Source organism: Nymphaea colorata, chromosome 7 (assembly GCF_008831285.2).
Source record: "Nymphaea colorata isolate Beijing-Zhang1983 chromosome 7, ASM883128v2, whole genome shotgun sequence".
Classification (NCBI taxonomy): domain Eukaryota; kingdom Viridiplantae; phylum Streptophyta; class Magnoliopsida; order Nymphaeales; family Nymphaeaceae; genus Nymphaea; species Nymphaea colorata.
The window spans coordinates 12,449,858-12,470,684 of NC_045144.1; the positions used below are offsets into that span (position 1 = coordinate 12,449,858).

Here is a 20,827-nt window from a genome sequence, read left to right on the forward strand (position 1 = left end):
TGAAAATTTCTTTTCAATTTTATTTGTAACTGAACACATACACAATATATATATATATATATATATATATCATATTTGGCAAACCCAGCACCTGACTCGGGAATCGCCCGAGTTGGATCAGGATCGTTCACTTATTGGGTCACGGGTTAAGACCCAAGCAATCCACACCAAGACTTGCTGAGTGAGGTACACTTTGAGTTTTGAGTTTTGGCTGTACTTTGAGTTTTGGCTATACAAACTAAATTGATGATAAAAATTAATTTTAGTTCAGGTTTTTTCTTGGATCAGTATGAAACGACCACAAAAAGGAGGCGGCTAAATTGGTTGGCTCTCTCTCTCTCTATCTCTCTTTATATATATATATATATATTTATATTCCGTTATGATGAAGGGTGGATTATTTGTTGGGGGTTTTTGCCTTTCCAGCAACCTTTAGTCCCAAAACCTCAAACCAGCTTCATCCTTGATCTCTCTTTCTCTTTTTCTCTCTCACTTTTTCTTTTTATGTCCGGAAGGTGGTCAGTGGGGTTATCGGTGAAGTCCATTGTATATTGACATTATTTACCCCCATCAATCAATATTATCTTCGATACAAGATCAAACATCTCAAACTGAGCAAAAAACAAATGATTGATTCACAAGATACATACCGTTAAGCAAAGTTCAAATATTTAAATTCAGACACCCAAAAGGCATATACCAAGAAGCAAAGTTCAAATATTTAGATTCATATACAACCAAAAGGGTAGGTATTAAAAAAATAGATATGTGAACATGTCATAGTGACATAGCTAGTCAGTTTATTGGCCGTGCAAATAATTTCTCTATAGTCTTTATCTTATGTACTTGAGAATAATAATCATCATTAGGTTGATTTAAAAGTTTTGCATCAACTTTATCAATAAGTCTATCATTTGGAACTACACCCATTAGATAGTTATGTATAACACAATAGTAAGATGATATTTGTTTGTGTCGCATGAGCAGAATGGCAATGCTGAACTAGCTATAATCGAGAATCTCTTTTTTAAGATGTCAAAAGATATTTTAATGACGTTGCATAAAGCAGCATATCAAGCAACTCCTTTGCGTTTTGTGGGCCTCATTTGAAATATTCTTTTAAATGGTATCTTATACATCCGAATAGGGTAATAAGTCCACCTTTTAAACGAAAAGCCACCATCAATAAGATAATATTTACAGAAAAATTTGAAAAGTCCACGAATGTTAAATCATAAATCTAACTGAGGGGGCCCAATATGAACCAAATTCGAATGGCCTCTGCCAACTGCTTATCTCTCTCCCTCGACCCTACTTGCTGGTTTATCTATCATCCAAGTAGGAAGCGGTAAGAGTTTCAAGTGGAAGAGGTGAATGTAGGAAAAAAATGGTTTGAATCATTCTTAATGCGCAAGCAATGGCAGAAAAATTAGCTTACTTCAAATCAAAATGCTATAAAAAATCCGCAGTTGTGGAAGCTAATGGTAACATTGTTGAATTCATATTCACAAAAATATTACATATATAGCTTTGAAATTATAGTTACCTTTAGGAATTCTTAATTTATCTTCTTTCATCATGACATTTTTTCTTATTCGTGAATTAGAAGCAGTTCAATCCCATCCAGTTAATACATAGGTAAATTTTATATCAAAGAATAAACATGTTAACACATTTTGAGTTGATCAGTCTTTCTACCACAATATCTTCGTACATCATCTCAAGATACTTCAACATGAACATATGTTCCATTAATTGCACCAATATAATTCTAAAACACACCTGAATGTATATGATACATTTACAAGTTTACCAAATGTAAACACTTAATTTATTTCTTTACCTGAAAGTATGAATAAAATCTATTATTGCATAAAATTTCATACGGCACAATTGATCCATCAAATTGTTGTATAAACTTTTTTTTCGTAAAATTATAGATCTCAAAGCTCTGTGGAAATAACAAGATATTGTCTACGTGGACCGTGAAACCTAAATTAAACTGAATGATGTTTGGCAACTTGCTCACTGTAAAAGGTATTGCTGAGTTTACCATCACTTTGAAGAATGTTATATAATTCTCTGAAAAGCTGTTTCTCCCATACATGTCATGCATGTTAAAACTCTTTTGTTGAGCTCTTTTTTTCAGAACATTTAAAATAACATTATGCAATGAAAACTACAATTTATTACAATACAATTACATAGGAGTTGATAATAAAAGGAAGCAAGTGTAAGAAACTAAATATACCAAATAGGCTGTAATGTTGGAGTTTCAGGTATTCAAACGCTACCTTTTCCCGGCCAACGTTGCGAGCAGTGTCATAAGGTCAGGCCGTCAGGGTGTTAACGACTACTACCTCCATTCTCCACCAAGAGAGAGAGAGAGAGAGAGAGAGAGAGAGAATGCCTTCCCTTCAAACGGCGCTCCCTCCTGACCTCGCCAACAATGTCATCAGAGTAATAAGAACCACTTCTTCCATTTCTCCACCACCCGTCTCTTTTATTTGATGATTTTCCTTCCCTTTTACCATTTTTTCATTGTTCACTTGCGAAAATTCTGATGCAACATATTGATTTCTATCGCAGCTCTATCGGGAATGCCTCAGAAGGGCAAAATTCGTTGGTCATCGGGTATGCCAAGTCTCTTTTTTATTATTTTCTTTCTGCCATTCAATTATCATCCGGTTTTCTCCTCTGAAGTTAGCTTGCACTACTTGTATTTATATTCTATCTTGTTTCACTTCCCATAGAACTTTACCCTTTTGACAGATGGGGTTATTGATGGTTAAAATGGAAATATCTTCATTTATCCCCGATATTTCTTCGTGCAGCACAAAAGCATGGTTCTCTTCTTACGTATTTTCTGCTTTTAGTTCTATATTCCGAATAAGCATTATTATTGTTATCTTCTTCTTCTTTTTGGTCTTCTTCTTCTTATTGTTCTTTGGGGTTGTGAAACAGGGGAAGCGTAATGAAGCTCCTGTTTATATTATTAGTTTCTTAAATCTTTCCCAAATTGAGGGGTTTTGTTCCTAATGAAGATATATTGGACCATCCGGAGCTATCACTGTACTCTTAGCCTCTCGTTTTAGACTGGTGGTCCTATATATAGTGGCCGATCTTAATCCGCATTGGCTCAATTTCGTGGGGTTGGTCGGCATTCTTGTCACGTCCTCTCATTGGAAGGAACTGTACATTGTTCTCTAACTGATTCCAATTGGTTGGCCGACCTGGTTCCAAGTTGATGAGCTCTAACAAATATATGAAACATCTGCTTTTCCATGATCTAATCTTCCAAGGACAGAGAAACATGAAGCTTAAAGTAGTGTATACTTCCACTGGTCCATTGTCTAACCTACAATATTGATCTAATAAATAGAAAATAGCTTATTCAAGAGCAATAAGGTTAATTACTGTGCATATGAAGTTCTAAAAGTTTTAATTTGTCATGAGTAAACCTTACTCCTGGCTTATGTTGTCAGGGAGAACTAAGTGTAACACACACGGTAAGTTATGCCTAAAGCTTACGTGGGATTAGGTGCATTAACTGAACTGGTCCCTTTAAGAAAGGAAAACCAATAAATTGCAAATAGTTAACATTAAAATTAATAGTAAAATTCAGCACTTATAGATCTTCTCAATATCAGAATTTAATGAATGGCAATTATGCCAAGCAATGGTGACATGAGATGTTTCCTGGGCATGAAAACTGTGATTATATTGAGGCTGTTTATTCATTAATTAAGTTAGTAATTTTAAGTTTTAGTTTTTGCTTTTAAGTTTTAGAAATTAGAATGATAAATCTAATGATTGGAGGCTTTTGCTTTCTAGATAACAATAAAAAGTTGGATAACTGCATCCTGTATCAATGTACTTGTAAGACTTATCTTTCTCAATGAGTTAGTCAGTTGAAAAAGTGCGATCCTCAAAATTTGTTTATTTGTGGAAAGCACTGGATTGTAGGAATAAGATTTTAGCAATGATAGAGCCAGCAATTTTGATTCAGGGGAAATAATTCAAAAACTCATATCTTTAGAGCCTCCAGTATATGTAAATGAGCAATTAGTTGAATGCATTAACATGAAAATAAAAAAATTTTGTGGACGTGGTGCAGGCAACTGGCAGCATCAGCCCACATGTGGCTCCACTACTGGATTCTAGTGAACACAGGGTTCTTTGCAAGTGGTGGGCCTGCAATGAGATGCTTTTATATGTGACATTCTGTCCATTCCAGATCTGTCAATGTTGATGCCTCTAATCTATGGTGCATGCACCTTCTCTACCCATGCATGCAAATGTGTATGGAGGTTGTTCCTAGAGAACCAGGACCAACTGTTCTAGGAACAGCTGTTTTTGGCGTTCCAGCAACCACAATTAAACCATCTTGTGGTGCATGTTTTGTTATAGGAAAGTGGTGATTTTGGGCAGCTAGCGGACTTGAAAGGGGTAGTGGGTTGAAGTCATGGTTGGATTCTTGTAACTTGGTCTTGGTTTGGTTTAGACGTCGATTTGTGACTTAGGAAAAGTAAATAACATGCTTCTGTTAGGATATATATGTAAGTACACATATGTCTTTCAGGTTTATACTTTATATACATATCTATATTTAATATGATAATTCTGTATATCGGACTTTTTTGTTGTTTTTACTTTTTACTTTTGTATTTCTTTTATTTCTCTATTCCTTTGTAAGAGTTGTTGGAGTCCCCAATGGCTACAATTCTAGCCGTTGAGTCCTCCAACAGCTCTTCACTGTATTATTTAAACCACTGTCACAAAAGATGCGTATAATACGCCAAAACAGAGTCGGTCGTATTAAACATGAAAAAAACGCGTCTTTTTTTAAAAAACGCCAGAAAATAAAAAACGTGAAAAACACGTATATACTTTTTTACTTTTTTATAATTTTTAGGACTTATTAAATGTTTTAAATTTTTTAAAACTTTATTGAGATTTTCCCGTTTTATTCCCAAGATATACAACTTTGCCGTATTATACTTGAAAAATTCCTCGCCGTATAATACCCATACACATTTTTTGTGACAATGCCCTTGTAACATGTTCTTAAAGGCGGCTGTTTTACAGCCCTTGTTCTTTATTTAATAAAGTTTCTCTTCGGCCATATGATTCCTTGTTGGGCTTTGATGGCCGTTTGAGCTGATTGTTGTTTTGGTACAGTGCTGTGATGCATTGTGATGCATTGTGTGGGCCCTAGTGCCATTGTTATGAATTGGTTGCTGCTGTTTTGACTTGTTCATTGTGCTTTAGAGCATTGATATCTGTAAGGATCTCCTTCAAAATATAGATTTGTATCTATACTTGAAGATTAGATGTAGTCCTTGAAGGATTCTTCAAGAACTTGATATTTCCAACTGCTTCAACATCATAACATGAATTAAAAATTTAAAAGTAATTTAATAAAACCTAAAGCATAAAGATTGAAATTATACATTATTAGCATTTTCCAATTGTCAATTTCAAAATAGTGTAAACTGCTGCAAGCTATGTCACATAGGTACGGGTACGGGGAAGTGGGTATGAGTACGGCATTTTCGCCAATCTTGGTAGGGTGGTACGGTGATAATTATATATTTTAATTCAAAAATATAAAAAAATAATTAAAAACAGGAACAATGTGTTCCATATAAAAAAAAATCATCAGACATTGCAGCACAATGCATAAACTACTTTTTATTGACAGTGAATCATCACACAATATGTGGGCAAAAAGAGGAACAATGTGTTGACATTGAATCAATATTCATCATTTATCATTCATAAGTCATAACTATAAGCCATAATATGTGGACAACACATTAAAAGATTAAAACAAATAACTTAATAAAATAAATGGAAACATATGGTAAACTTTACAAAACAAGTCATGAGTCAAAGAAGACTCTGAAGAGTTATGTCAACTTTTTCTTTTACGGTGTGTTATAAAAGGAAAACCCTCGTCCCTCAACAATGGGTTTCATGTTCTCAAACCAAAAAAAGAAAAGAAAAAAGAAAGCATTTAATGGAGAGGGACGAGGGTTAAACCCTCTATGATTTCTGTCATCTATTCCGGCGAAAATAGTGTCTCCGGCGACTACACCAGCTTCAAGAACATTATGCTTTTTTTTTCTGCTTTTGTTTTCTAATGTATCCGTTTTCCTCCTTTTTTGGGTTGAATATTCCGGTGACTGCCATTTTTTCCGGTACAAACTACTAAGCAGTGTCCCTCTCTGTTTTCCAATCTATCGTGCACTTTCTCTCCCTCTCTCTGTCTGTTTTTCTCTCTGCCTGTTCTCAAAATCTCTCTTGCTCTGCTCTTACAGCTTTCTCGCTTTGCTCTTGCGCCTATCTCTATCTTCCTCTGCTCTAGTGCCTCTCGTCGCCGACTCGCCCCATGTTGCCAGTCGCAGTCTGTTGCAGTGGCTGCCCAAGCTCTCACCGGGCGTCCGTCACCAGCTGCCCAAGCAACCGTCGGAAGACACCAGAAGATCAAGCGTCGTGGGTTACATTTTAACATTTTATTATGGTTCCGACTCGAAACCAGATCCAAACGTACCAACACGTACCCGCGTACCCGTTTTGGCCTACCGGCGTACCGGTACGGGTACGGGCACGCGGGTCATATGGGCGTACCATGGTGACATAGGCTACAAGGTTGGGACATGTGGCATGCATCAAGGTTTTTGATGTGTGGCTATGTTTGCCTTAGTAACCAAAAAATATTTTCTCTTGAAACACTAGAGCTCTGATAATCAAAGATCTTTTCAGTTTTCACATTCTTAATCTTCTCAGGAACACTAAGAATGATTAGCTTAAGGACCATGGACCAAGAACTGGAGTTTAAAGCAATGAATTTCAAGAAAGGAGGCAGTCAGATACAGTAAAGACTAAAAACTATAAAAATTAATAAAAGCACATGAAGGAATATAAAAGATTGGTACCAGTAACCTAAAATCATGGCCACAAATATCATGATATATTCTTGAAAGATCACGATATTAAAAATGAAAATGATAAAAATGAAAAAACCACGAAAAAAGCATGTCTTTTGGAAAAGAATTTGAGAAATGTATTTATCATGCTTTTATCGTGTTCTTTTCACGTCTTTTTCCCATTTCTTTTTTTGTTTGTTTTGTCTTTTCTAAGGTTAGTGACGTCATGGATTCCCCTTCGAATGTACATGAAATTATTAATTATCATTCTTGTCATCATTAAGGCATTTGTTTTGTCATTTGATCTGGTTTTCTAGTGTCTTCTTATTAGTTTCTCATTTGTTTTATTTTTACCTAACTTTTGGGATTCTTTAAAAACAAATTGCCAAATTTTTTGCTGAGAAAAACAAAGACTTTGCTGAAAATACCCAAGAAAAACCACTGTTAAGAATCCGAGAACGACATTTGTAGCTATGCTTACTATCAACTCAAATTTTCAAAAGGAACTCTAACAAAGAAACCTGCAACAGTGTTGATCAAAGCTTTGCTCCCAAGTTTGTGTATTAGCATGAAGCAAGAAATAAAAAGATACACAAAAATCAATATTAATGAAAAACAACTAAAACCAACTTGTCTGCAAATAACTGTTACAAAGACCAATCCAAAGAGATGAATGGCCAATTATGGATGCGTAGGATTATCAGATCTTATGATGAATCCAATCATTCTCAAATCAAAGGAAAAAATTAATAGAAGAAATTGTATGAAACTCATTTCAATATTTTTTTCAAGGAAAAAAACTACAATGGCTGTGTAGAAACAAAATATGCACGAGAGTAGAAGAAAGCACACAGATGTAACGTGGAAAACCCTCAACGCGAGGGAAAAAAAACCACGGGTGAGGAGGTCTGGTGCCCACTAGCCTCCAGACACTCTCTCTCTTCAAAACTTCATTAACACAAAGATTAGGGTTTACAGAGATATAAGTAGTCATAATTAAGACAAACCGGATCGGGTAAGGATCCGGACCTGGACAACAAAACCCGTCAACACTCCCCCTCAAGTTGGGCATACATATCAAACATGCCCAACTTGGATACATTTCTCTCAAATGGAGTTACACTTAAGGCCTTGGTTAGGATATCAGCAGTTTGGTCTTCAGACTTCATGTATGGTAGCGTTAATTCCTTAGCATCAATTCTTTCTCTGATGAAGTGAGAGTCAATCTCCACATGCTTTGTTCGATCATGAAGAAACGGGTTGTTAGCCAAGTTAATTGCAGACTTGTTATCACAATACATCCTCATAGGCCCTTCAATCTCTATTCCAATATCTGTCAGTAAGATATTCAGCCATAACAATTCTGATACCCCAGTAGCCACAACCCTATATTCAGCCTCTGCACTCGAGCGGGAACACACATTTTGTCTCTTGCTTCTCCAAGCAACTAAATTTCCCCCCAAGTAGACGCAGTACCCTGAAGTAGATCTTCTGGTGTCAACACAGCCTGCCCAGTCTGCATCAGAATACCCTTCAACTTCAATAGATCTTTGTTGCACATATAGAAGTCCCTTTTCGGGATTCTTCTTCAAGTAGCACAAAATTCTATCTACAGCCTTCAAGTGCATATCTGTAGGTGCATGCATGAACTGGCTCATCACATTTACAGCAAATGTGATATCAGGTCTAGTCAGAGTGAGATAATCAGTTTGCCAACTAGACGTTGATATCTCCCTTTAGCTTCTTCACACAACAGTTCTCCATCTTTGCTACCAAGTTTATGCCCAGCATCTATAGGAGTAGAGGCTGGTCTGCACCCCAGTTTTCCTGTCTCCTTCAGTAGATCCAGGGTATACTTCCTTTGACTAAGTACAAGAGTTGTACCTGATCTAGCAATTTCAATACCCAAGAAATACTTCAGCTTACCAAGATCTTTTAGATCAAATTCAGTAGATAGTAAACCCTTTAATCTTGCTATCTCTTCCTTATCATCACCTGTAACAATCATATCATCAACATAAACCAATAGTAGAGTAACTTTACTCTCTCTTCTCTTTACAAACAGGGTATGATCTCTATTTCCTTGTTTGTAGCCATGTTTCCTCATAACAAGTCTGAGCCGTTCAAACCATGCTCGGGGAGACTGTTTCAGCTCATACAAAGCTTTCTTCAATTTACAGCATTTTCCAGGCTTCTTAAAACCTGGTGGCATGCACATGTACACCTCCTCTTCGAGATCTCCATTGAGAAAGACATTTTTCACATCAAGTTGGCACATCTCCCAACCCTTCAGCACCGCCAATGAAATAATAACTCTAACAGTCTTCATCTTGGCAACTGGAGCAAACGTCTCTAAGTAGTCGATCCCATATTTCTGACTGAACCCCTTGGCCACCAATCGTGCTTTGTACCTCTCAATGTTCCCATCTGGTTTGTACTTAACAGTGTAGACCCACTTCGAACCAACCAAGTGGGCTGCTTCAGGAATATCAACCACCTCCCATGTCTGATTTCTGTTTAAAGCTTCCATCTCTTCTTTCATTGCATGAGACCACTTAGTGTCACCCTGAGCCTCTGTAGCATTCCTGGGAATCACAACCACAACCAAGGAGGATACAAAACATTTATAGTCAGTGCTCAATCTAGAGTAAGATACGAAGTTACCAATAGGGTGCTGGGTACATGACCTGACACCCTTTCTCAAGGCAATAGAAAGATCTTCCTTTTCTTTTCCAGTCTGAATTTCTCTTCCAACATCTTGCTTCTGAACACGACTTGGATCATCCAAGGAAGAAGTAGGATTGGGATTCGGTGTAACCTCATCATCATCAATCACCTTGTCAGTACACGCTCTTCTCCTGGAATACACCTGTCCAAACATACGATTACCCTCTTGTTCTGTCACCATAGGATGCTCTCCCTCCTTCTCCTGTTCATGTACATCAGTAGTCGTCCCCTCTTCATCTTTGCCAAACACCCCTCTTCATCTTTGCCAAGCACCTTGGCAACAGGATTCTCTTCACGCCTGTAATCCATAAAGTCTGTAAACTGAATTTCCTGTGTGGGAGAATACTCTTCCTTAGACATTAACTTCTCCCCCTGAAGAGAATTCTCACCAAAATAGGAGACATGTTCCAAGAATGTGACATCTTTGGTAATGTGAAGACGACCAGTGGTGGGATCTAGACATTTATAACCTTTTTGAGTGGAAGAATACCCAAGAAAGATGCCCTTAATAGATTTGGGATCAAGTTTTTTCACATTGGGGCTGTGGTTATGTATGAAGCACACACATCCAAAGACTCGAGGAGGAAGGTGAAAAGGTTGACTACTCCTTGAAAGCATAGAGTAGGGAGTACGACCCTTTAGCACACGACTAGGCATGCGATTAATCAGGTAGACACTAGTAAGGATTGCATCACCCCAGTAGTATTTTGGGAGATTTCTTTGGAACAATATGGCTCGGGTGACATTGAGCAACTGACGATTTTTCCTCTCAGCAACCCCATTTTGAGGGGGGGTATAACTACAGGATGTCTCATGAACAATCCCCCTCTTTCGAAAGAATTCTTCAACAGTGAGACACATATATTCACGAGCATTATCAGACCGAAAAGTCTTGACAGAATTTCCATACTGGTTTTCCACTAGGAGGATGAAAGTTTCAATAATGTGAGGCACCTCACTACGATCTTTCAACAAATACACAAAGGTACACCTTGAATAATCATCTATAAAAGTTATAAAGTATTGAAAACCACCACGAGAATGAATGCCCGAAGGCCCCCACACATCAGAATGAACCAAGGAGAAAGCTTTATTAGAACAACTATTTGAAATTGGATAAGAAGCTCTAACATGCTTCGCAAACTGACACACATCACATGATAACATGAAAATGTTTAAACTAGAACATAGTTCAGGGAACAAATGTTTCAAAATCCCAAATGGGAGATGACCAAGGCGTTCATGCCAAAACAAAAATAACTGACGACACTCTTCCTCCTTCTTCTCTGTCCTGCTGACTGCTGACATAAGAGTTGTGACAACGCGTATAGGAAGCCGATACAGCCCATCAGACACCAAACCAATCCCAATCCTCTTCCCTGTCACCAAGTCCTGCAAAACACAATGTTTTTCAGACAATATAATCTCACACTTCAGTTCCTTGGTAATCTTACTAACAGATAACAAATTTAAGGGAAGATGGGGAACATGTAAGGCATCATGAACTAAAAAATTATTTAACAAGGAGACTCCCTTTCCCTGCCACAGAATGACAGAAGTAAAGGAACCATCGGCAAGGGACACACGTTCCTTTCCCGAGGATAGCTTGTAGTCATGGAAAAGCTTGGGGTTGCCAGTCATGTGATGAGTGGCACGCTGTCAACAATCCATTCACCCATATAAGAAGTACCTTCTCCCCCTGAAACAGCCAATGCCTGATTGATCTTCACCTCATCTGGTGTATCTGCCTGACCAACATCAATCTTGCTCAAATATGCTCGTAGCTCACGAATCTGTTCTACAGAAATAGAACCTTTCCCAGCACTCAGACTTGTTGCAGACGATACAGGCTTCTTCCCACTAGAAGACCTCCCCCTACTATCCTTCTTCTCTGGATACAGGTCCCAACAAAAATCCCTAGTATGACCAAGTTTTTTGCAATGTGTACATTTTCGGGAAGAACGAGGAGTTCCCACAGGGGCACGGCTAACATAGGCAGACTGTTCTTCCCCCTTTCGTTCACTAGAAAGCAGCCTTCTCTGTTCTTCAGCTTCAACACGGGAATAGACATCTTCAATACTAAATGATTCGTCAGAGTTAAGAATCTGACTCCTTATATTTTCAAAGTCATCATTCAGTCCGGATAAGAAAAGGAATACCCTGTTTTCCCATTTATCAGTCATATACTGCATCTGGTCGTGAGGACACCTCCATGTAATATCAGAGTGATAGTCAAGGTCCTCCCACTTAGATTTTAACGCTGCATAAAAGTCTGCAACCGAGAGAGCACCTTGTCGCAGGGAATACACATCTTTCATAAGTTGATACACACGAACTTTCCTTTTCTTTTGGCCATACATCTGCTCCAAAATAATCCACATATCCCTTGCAGTCTTCTTACGAAGAATGAGGGGTTGGATATCTGGGGACACTGAATTGACAATCCACGTTTTTACCTGGTTGTCTTCAAGAAACCATGTATCCCAAGCCAGACTATCTGCAGCAGGTTCAACCTTTCTCCCATTCACATAGGCAATGCGTCCTCGCCCAGTAATCGCAGCAGACCATCGGGAATAGTTCTCCTTGGTAAGTTGAATGGTGGTAACTTGAACCGGTACATGATCAGTCCGCGCAGACACAACATCAGGTAGATTAGTATTGACTGAAGAAGAAGACGAGTCAGCATGATCACCAGGTAGAAGTGGCTGCCAAAGAACACACACAGCAGCAGTAACCTAGAGAAGAGGGGAGATGACGCAGTCGGGGATCAACGGCGGAAGCAGAGGGCGGGGCTTGGCAGCGCGCACCGAGAACAGGCGACGGCGTCGGACGTCGGCGTCGGCAGAGGCGTCAGCAGAGACGTTGGCGTCGGCAGTCACGACACCGGCGACGCAGCAGCGGCGGGGCAGCGACGGAGGCGGTCACGGTCACGTGCGGCGACAACAGCGGCGGTCACGGTCACGGTGCGGCGACAGCGGCGGCGCAGCAACGGCGGTGGTGGTAGCGACGGCGATGGTGGTAGCGACGACAGTCAGGGTTGGAACTTCACAACCCTAGAAAAACAGATTTTGTTTTCTCCAAGTCCGACGGCTCTGATACCATGTAGAAACAAAATATGCACGAGAGTAGAAGAAAGCACACAGATGTAACGTGGAAAACCCTCAACGCGAAGGAAGAAAAACCACGGGTGAGGAGGTCTGGTGCCCACTAGCCTCCAGACACTCTCTCTCTTCAAAACTTCATTAACACAAAGATTAGGGTTTACAGAGATATAAGTAGTCCTAATTAGGACAAACCGGATCGGGTAAGGATCCTGACCCGGACAACAAAACCCGTCAACAGGCTGCATGACAAATAATCAAGTTGGCGATATTACAGGGTGCCCAGGCTGCAACCAATGTCATTCATAGTCAATCTTATATGATTCAATCACAATCAGTGGTCAAAGGACAACTTGATTGAGCATTAAATATGTTAAAGATTGGACAACTTTGATAGTGAAAAATGTGAAAGACCTCTATCTTTAACACAAACTCAGTATTCCTTGGATGAAAATCAGCTCCCATACAATGGTTTTCTCTTCAAACATACAAGAGTACCATTACACAACTTTAAAGAGTGTGTTGGGTCAGTGTGAAGAGCTTTTAAGGGCCAAAATGGAGAAAAGGGGTTCAAGCTCCCTTTTCTCTGCCAGGTCTGTATCACATGATATGCATTGTATTGTATGATACGACCATTATACCTATATTACACCCATAAAACTATACTTATAGATGTATCATATTGCTCTGCAGCAATCAATTACCAAATGTAATATAAGTATATAACATATCGTATGATATGCCATGTTATGTACAAAATTGCTTTAAAGAGGTAGCATTATTGCCTAAAGATGTTTCCCCATGGGGTGGCACCCTGACATGATGTCGATGGTGCTCCAACTCACCAAATTCATTGTCAGCTATGATAAGTGCAATCAACTGCAGAGGTACATACTATGCTGACTTTGGCTCAAATATGATGATGTTAGTTGTCTTATAGATTCATAAGTCAATTAATTTGTCTCAAAATCTAAAACTCTATACAGGCCAGGAGACAATCTCAGGCATGACAACTTTTATTGGTCATAGGCCTCTCAAATGGTAAAAGACGAAAAGGTTTCCGGGAGTGAGACAGAGGTTTGCTTTCAAGTGTAAAGACAGGAGAGGGGCTTGATTGCAACCAAGCAAGGGCAAAGAATCGACTTTGGTAATCCTATGGTGCTGAGTGAAAGGCTATTGTTGGATGGCTAAGAATTACTTCAGCGGTGTTCAATGATCCTGAAAAAGATATATGGCGTATTTGGGTGACACCTTAAATGCTGTTTTGGAAGCAAAATGTCATTTTTCTTCCAACGTAGTGTTTAAGGTATGTTTCTGTGATGGTCAAAACTGCCTTTGTGAAAAATCCTGCTTGACAAAACAACACTGTTTTCAAAAGGAAGTGAATACCTCCCCCCCTGCACCCCCAACCCTCCACCACAAAAGTTATTACAGAAAACAGTGTTTTTGTTCTGTCACCCAAATACAAAATCCACGTTTTAATAACTGGTTGAAATACCAGGTTGTCATAATACATGGTTTCACAAAATGTCGTTTTCTTTGAGTTGTCATACAAACACAACTGTAGGCTGTACCGAACTGGTGAAATTTCACTTGTTTGTATGAAATCAAATAAGGGGTAAATTTATGTTCTGCAAATTGCATTGCTGTTATGTCTTAAATGCCAAAAAAAAGGAAAAAGAAAAAGGCTGATTTTTTCTCTTGAAAATCCTGCCATGTGCAATCAGATTTTTTCACGAAAAGAAATTTTTGCATCAAGAGACCCATTAGGGATGACAAAGTGTTGCTCCCAGGAATTCACATTAACAGGATAGTCTAGCACTTTGTTCTCAACACCATATATATATATATATATATATATATATATATATATATATATATATATATATATATATATATATATATATATATATATATATATATATATAATGAGGGGACTGGGTTCATCTGGTTACATTTTGGGACTGGATTCCCCATTCTTCCCTTACAGTGTCCCCCTCTCTCTCTCTCCCACTTAGTGCCTTTCTCTCCATTAACACTATTTGGATGAAGGAGAAAGAGAGGACACTAAAGGATGGAAAAAAGAGGAAAAAAGTAGAGGGATTAGTGATGAAGAGGAAAGGGGAAAAAATGAAAAGGGAAGAAACTATTACAAAAATTTATCTGTCTAGGAAATGAAAGGAATTTCAAAGATCATGTTTGTTTAGCTCCATCCAAAACACCGCAGTTCCTATCCTATTGATACAGACAACATATGGCTCTTCCCAAAAATATATGTTTCTAGCAGTGCTAAAGTTGTTTTTTCTATTTTCTTTTATGTGCACTCTCTTTTGCAGTGGGTTCACTGGGCCGCTTACCTGTCTCTCTCTCTGTGTGCACGCGCACACAAATCTCTGTTAGAAAGCAATTTTTCCCCTAAATCTGAATATGTGAATGTTCTCTTCTTGTGTTACAGTAAGTTAGGTTGATTAGTATAAATCCTTTTTCTTTTGTTTTCTCTAGTCAAATATTTGGAGTGGTGTGATCTATTAATTTTTAAATTAATTTCAAAAGTACCTAAATGTTGAAAGGAGCAGTCTAATATACTGTTTACTAAAATGTTTTCTCTACTAGATAATTATATTTAGGTGACACCCACAATTTTTTTTTTTCCAGTTTACCAGATGTGGAAATCACAGGCAGACAGAAAGGCTTTCTTAGTCACTCTTGGTGGCATAAAACCCAAGGTTAGATTAGAGGATTAAGATGTGAAACGACAATTCCTGTAGGCTTCTAAGGCAGCCTAGGATAGACTGTGTCTGGAAGATGCACATTCTTCTATATCAAAGTATGTCAATGTGTTTGTTTGCATTTACTGCAAATGTGTATAATGGTTGGCTTTATTTGTTATGCTTTTGTAATGCTCATACTTTATGTTAAAAACAACTGACAATTTTTTGCCGAATAATATAATAGATATTGATATTGCCATTAAGATATAGTCTATTGACTCTATCCTAGGACAGTTACTCAAAGGTGTATTTTGTGAGGGAGAGGCTTTTTCAGTTGTTTTCTCAAAGTATGGCTAATTTGGGTTGTTTTTTCACAAATAATGTTGCTTTTGGAAAAGTTCTGCATAGCGTTCAGCTTTTTATTGTGTATTATGTTATATTCTGTTCTGCTAGGAAAATGGACCCTGTTTCAAGTTCCAGGGTTCTTCTATCTAGGTTGTTAATTTATGTTGCTCTATTCTATCCGTTGAGTCATATGTGATGTGTGCTTGGGCTTCATTTTACTTAGCTGATTCTTTGCTGATCTGACTGCCATGCAATTCTTGCACAAGTGTTTCGTGATTTTCTGAGATTTTTGCTATTCCTGTGGCCTATCTTAAGGAATACCAGCAGAGAATCCAGATCTATCTTATTTTTTTTTTTCTTTTGGTGGAGCTGCTATCTATCTTTCTGCTATAGCGGAATCCTGAACTGTTTGAGAATTTAAGACCGTTTAACAATATGAACATTCCATTTTTGAAACACGTGTTCCAAGAACACATGTTTTAGAACCATGTTCTTGTTCTGAGAAACATGGTATCGTTATGTCAAATGTAAGACGGTTTAACAATAAGAACATTTCATTTTTGAAACACGTGTTCCAAGAACACATGTTCTAGAACCATGTTCTTGTTCCATGAAACATGGTATCGTTATGTCTAGCGTTGATTGCTGGATCTAGAAATAGCATCTACAACCGCACCAAAAACATATATTGTATTCTACTACATCTGCTTTTGAATTATGATTTTTAGGAACATGTGTTCCAAAAACATAATGATGTTTTTATCAAACGTCCTCTTTAGACCTATAGATAGTGGAACATATCTGTTTCTATGTTCTTTATTCATCATTAGCAAGCAGAATGTGTCTGTCGATCGCAGCAGTTCATTTTTCTGGTTTTTTTTTTCAATCTTCCTACCAAAAAAAATAAACGTAGCAACAAGAGACAGTGGAAATGAGAAAGGACAATTTCATGTCATGTGAATGCTTTCATACAATAACTGGTATTTATCTTTACAGCAACACAATGTAGAGCTCGTAGTAGATATGGTGAGGCAGCAATTTAAGAAAAATATGCACGAGACTGATCCGGAGAAGATCCAGAAGATGAAGGATGAGTAAGTCTCCTAGTGCCTTCCTCTTAATTTCTTTCAAAAGTTTTTGTTGCTGCAAATGAAGTCAATAGCTTAAAGAACTGAAATTTTCTGTTGTGCAGTGCTGCCAGAGGCCTTATCAATCATATGCTTTTTGAATCAGAAAGGCTGTCAGGTCGAAAGTTTTCTAAATCTTGACTTCTTTTTCCTCTTGTTTCTTTTGCTTCAATGAAATAGAGATTTTGCATGTTTCCGAATAATGAAGAAACAGTTTATTGACGTTCAAATACTCTTGTCCGATCTTATGTTTGTTGACGTTCAGAATTGCAGACAGCGACTAGAAGTATCGTTTGACAAATATATAGCAATGGAGTCTACACTGCTAATAACCTAAGAATCCACAGCAAAAGCTGAAGGGCTTCCAAGTTTTGTCGACTGCTAAGTTTTGAAATCTTATGAGCCGATTTGTGCATCAGAAAATTAAATACAATGGTTTTTTTTTTTTTTTCATTTTTCAGACGCAACGAATTCCATGATTGGGAGAGAGAGATTGTCGCGCCCTGACATTTCTGACATTCCAAAAAGATCCAAAGTATATGGCGAGGGTGACTGAAAACTTTATATCCGATCGTCTAATAATGCGCAACTTTCAAATTTCCACCTTTGAAACATTTATTGCAACGTTCTCAAGACAAAGCCGAACTAACCAAGGCCCATGGTTTTCTCATTTAATTTATGCATATGAAGAGGACGTTTACTTTGTGAGTCAACACTAAGTACGAGCACCAAAGTCAAAGTTTCGCTTTTGTTAAAAGCAGGTTTTGAACGCTTCATCGGATCAGCCTTTTCGTCAAAAGCGAAACTTTCTGAGTGGGACTATGGTTCTTGGTTTCTCACTCTCATACGTGGACTTTCGGACCTTGTTAGGCGTTTTTCAAATTTTAACCACACCCACAAAAGTCTTCCAAGTGTTACTTGACGAGGACTTCCAACCAGGCTCCCTCATCTCTCCATCTCACGTGCCCGGACCTGAGCTAAACGAACCGACTTTTAGTCTGCTCACAACCCTGAAGCACACTATATTTGAAGGCTCAAAGGAGTAAAATTTGAATTCTAATCACATTAAATTATTCTCAAACCCATTTGTATTGAAAAAGATTTGGGTTCTACATTTGCATGTTCTGCAACAATTATTTGACAAGTTATTTGCATCAGTTATATTTAATAGTATGCTTAACCTTTAGTAGTTATTCGTTGACATGCCCATGCAAGTTGTGTTCAGAGGCGCACCTGCTCCTCGCACTTAGTAATTGTCTGCTTATGCAAATTGTGCACAGAGGAGCACCTACTGCGCATATTTAGTACTCGTCTTCTTCCTCATCCTACTTATTGCGTTATAGTTCCTACAAAAGCCATACATGCAAATGACATACCTAAAAGCATAACAAAATTGGGTAGTGAACAAAAATTAGGTTTGACCTAAAACTAACTTGTATTGGATACTATGCATTCCGGCTTTGACAGCAAAGCTGACGACCCTCACTAGAAGGTTGGCTCCAATCTCGGGGCGGTCAATTAGCATAGAAAGTTTAGTAGAGTTTATCGAAGATTGCTGAAGCTCAGCGTGACTAAAATTTTGATGAAGGTCCAGAAAATAACGATTAGCTTAAAGCCATGAATGGTGTTTTTAAGAAAACTTCATTTTATAAAAGTTTGGATCTGTAGAATATTCCAGTAATGGCCTCTGACAAATAGACCGTGCAACCACACAAAACAGACCCGTCCGCAGACACACATCAAGGGCAGAAAGTTATCAGGTCACTACCTGTTTGCGTCTCCCAAACAGCATGGACTGCATGTTTGGTCCTGCCAAAATAATCAGTTTATTGACAAGAGTACACTACTAAACATGCAGAGACTTATGGCTGGCAGGACGACTTTGTAAGGTGAAATAGTGGAGACATGAACAAGAGAATAGAAGTGGGGAAGAAGAAAAAGGAGTTTATCTAAGGGCAGTGAGATTGTAAGAGTGTTTAGTGATCATATTTAAATTTGAAACTAGCCTAAGATGTGTAGGTGAGGATATTCTAGATGTAAGGGAGCCAACGAAGAAGAGAGGAAATTAGATTAACTAAAGCTTAGGCAACCAAACTAAAGAAAAAGTGAATAACATACTATGCAGCCACTTGTTGAGGGACTGAATTAAGAGAGGGAGAGGGATATGGGAGTCTTTTCTTCTTTCACCCGGGTTTTTTTTTTTTTTTTTTTGTTGTGGGTGGGGGTTTGTGGGGAATGGATCGGGGTGTGGGGTGCAGGAACCGAAAAGAGAGAGATAGCGAGGAGAGAGATATGAGGCATCCAACCCTAGGGAAACCGGACTTGGTGCCCTAGATGTGAAACTCACATTGATTTGGGTCCATCTTTCTATCTGATATGGATATCAATCTTCAAAAAAGTGTCTAGCTTGGATTCTAGCGTCAATCCTCTCGAGATTTCGTATCTTCATCTCCTGCAAATTGGGCCTTTTCTCTCAATTGCTCTCACATGTGACCTCAACTTATTTCTTCAAACCTTTTTGAGGATTTCAAGGATAGACTATCGGGCCTAGCTCCAAAATTGACATACATAGCGAGTTTGGTGGCACTGCCTTAACCTAAACCCAAGTTCTCTAAATTTCAATTCAAACACACTCGAAGTAGAATGTACTTAAACACAAAGATTTGATCATTATATGAAATGCATCAAACTGATTATCTAAATTCCACACTTTCATTCACCAAAAGATGCCCTATGCTTATTCGTTTACTTGTCCTCAAGCAAAACATGCTCTAGCCTAAATTGATATGCAACATAAAACCTACCTCATGATTGTATGAGGCTAGCGCCAAACAACCTTGACATGCATATGTGCTACTGTCAAATTCAAAGGAAAACAAAGGGTATATCACCGGACCATGTTAGGGCCTCCAAAACATAATACCCGGGGACACCTTTGTCTGAAAACAAAACAACACTCAAAGATAAATGCATTATGCGATCAAATTCAAGTTTTTTCGAGGATGGCCTTGTTTTAGTGCACATGAATAACATATTTCTACTTTTTTTTTTTTGAGTACTAACTTGAACTCTTAGGATTTTTACCTAACTCACATAGTTACTTTCAATGAATGATTTCTGAAAGAGTTTTCCTTAGGACACTAGATATTGGATATCCCCCCCAAAATATTTGCTTAAATCAGGATGGCCTCAAATTGACAATACTATGTATATGTTTGTTTATATCATGTGAAATATCAAGACCTACTAGGCTCGTATATGACCCATTATAGCTAGCTATCGATCAGTGGTTTTCAAACAGGTTGCTTTAAGGCCCCAAGTGAAAAAGAAGCCTCAGACTTAGTAAATTGAAATAGGCAGATCCCAAATATTGGTTAGTATAATGTCTCCTAATTGACCCTTCTGCTTGAATTTGTACATACTGTACATGCTTAAGCTTACTACTTAGATTAACCAAGGTCTACTGTTAGAATGAACACTTATGTACTCCTTCATTTTCTAGACAATGAACTTTTTTGGGTGTTGCTATTTTTCTTTTTACTTGCATAATACATACATACATATATATATATATATATATATATATAGACACACACACACACATCAAATACATTAAAAATTGTCCACATAATACCATATGTACGGAAATTTCTTGTAACATGGTTTAATCATTAACTTGTACAAAAAAAAAATGTATTCTAATGCATAAATATATAAATCTTAACATAGCATATTGATATATATCCATTTTTTCTTTCAGCATAATATGGATTAAATGACATGGCAAATACCCATAAAAATAACCTACTAGTTTGTAAAAATAGGGTTAGAAGACATATGACTTAAAATTGTAATCTAGTTTGTTATGTTAAATTCTTCAACTT

General features: G+C 37.9%; 1 protein-coding gene and 1 long non-coding RNA gene across 5 annotated transcripts in view; both read left to right on the plus strand.

Moving 5' to 3' along the window:
* Nucleotides 1-17, plus strand: part of LOC116257355 (uncharacterized) — a 9,551-nt gene extending 9,534 nt beyond the window's left edge. For both annotated transcript variants that reach the window (XR_007573866.1, XR_004173358.2), the window contains one exon: nucleotides 1-17. This exon is cut by the window's left edge and continues 307 nt beyond it. This is a non-coding gene — a long non-coding RNA (uncharacterized LOC116257355).
* Nucleotides 1-17,195, plus strand: part of LOC116257839 (uncharacterized) — a 27,076-nt gene extending 9,881 nt beyond the window's left edge. Inside the window, exons 2-5 of one of the 3 annotated variants that reach the window (XM_050078800.1) lie at nucleotides 2,380-2,460; nucleotides 2,590-2,634; nucleotides 16,813-16,910; nucleotides 17,009-17,195. In XM_050078800.1, coding sequence (XP_049934757.1) covers nucleotides 2,380-2,460; nucleotides 2,590-2,634; nucleotides 16,813-16,910; nucleotides 17,009-17,084 — 300 coding nt within the window. In that variant the 3' untranslated portion in view covers nucleotides 17,085-17,195. Of the gene's footprint in view, nucleotides 1-2,250; nucleotides 2,461-2,589; nucleotides 2,635-16,812; nucleotides 16,911-17,008 lie in introns of those variants that run through there. The other 2 variants (XM_031634836.2, XM_050078801.1) reach the window with 2 other exon arrangements.
* The last annotated feature ends 3,632 nt before the right edge of the window (nucleotides 17,196-20,827 follow it).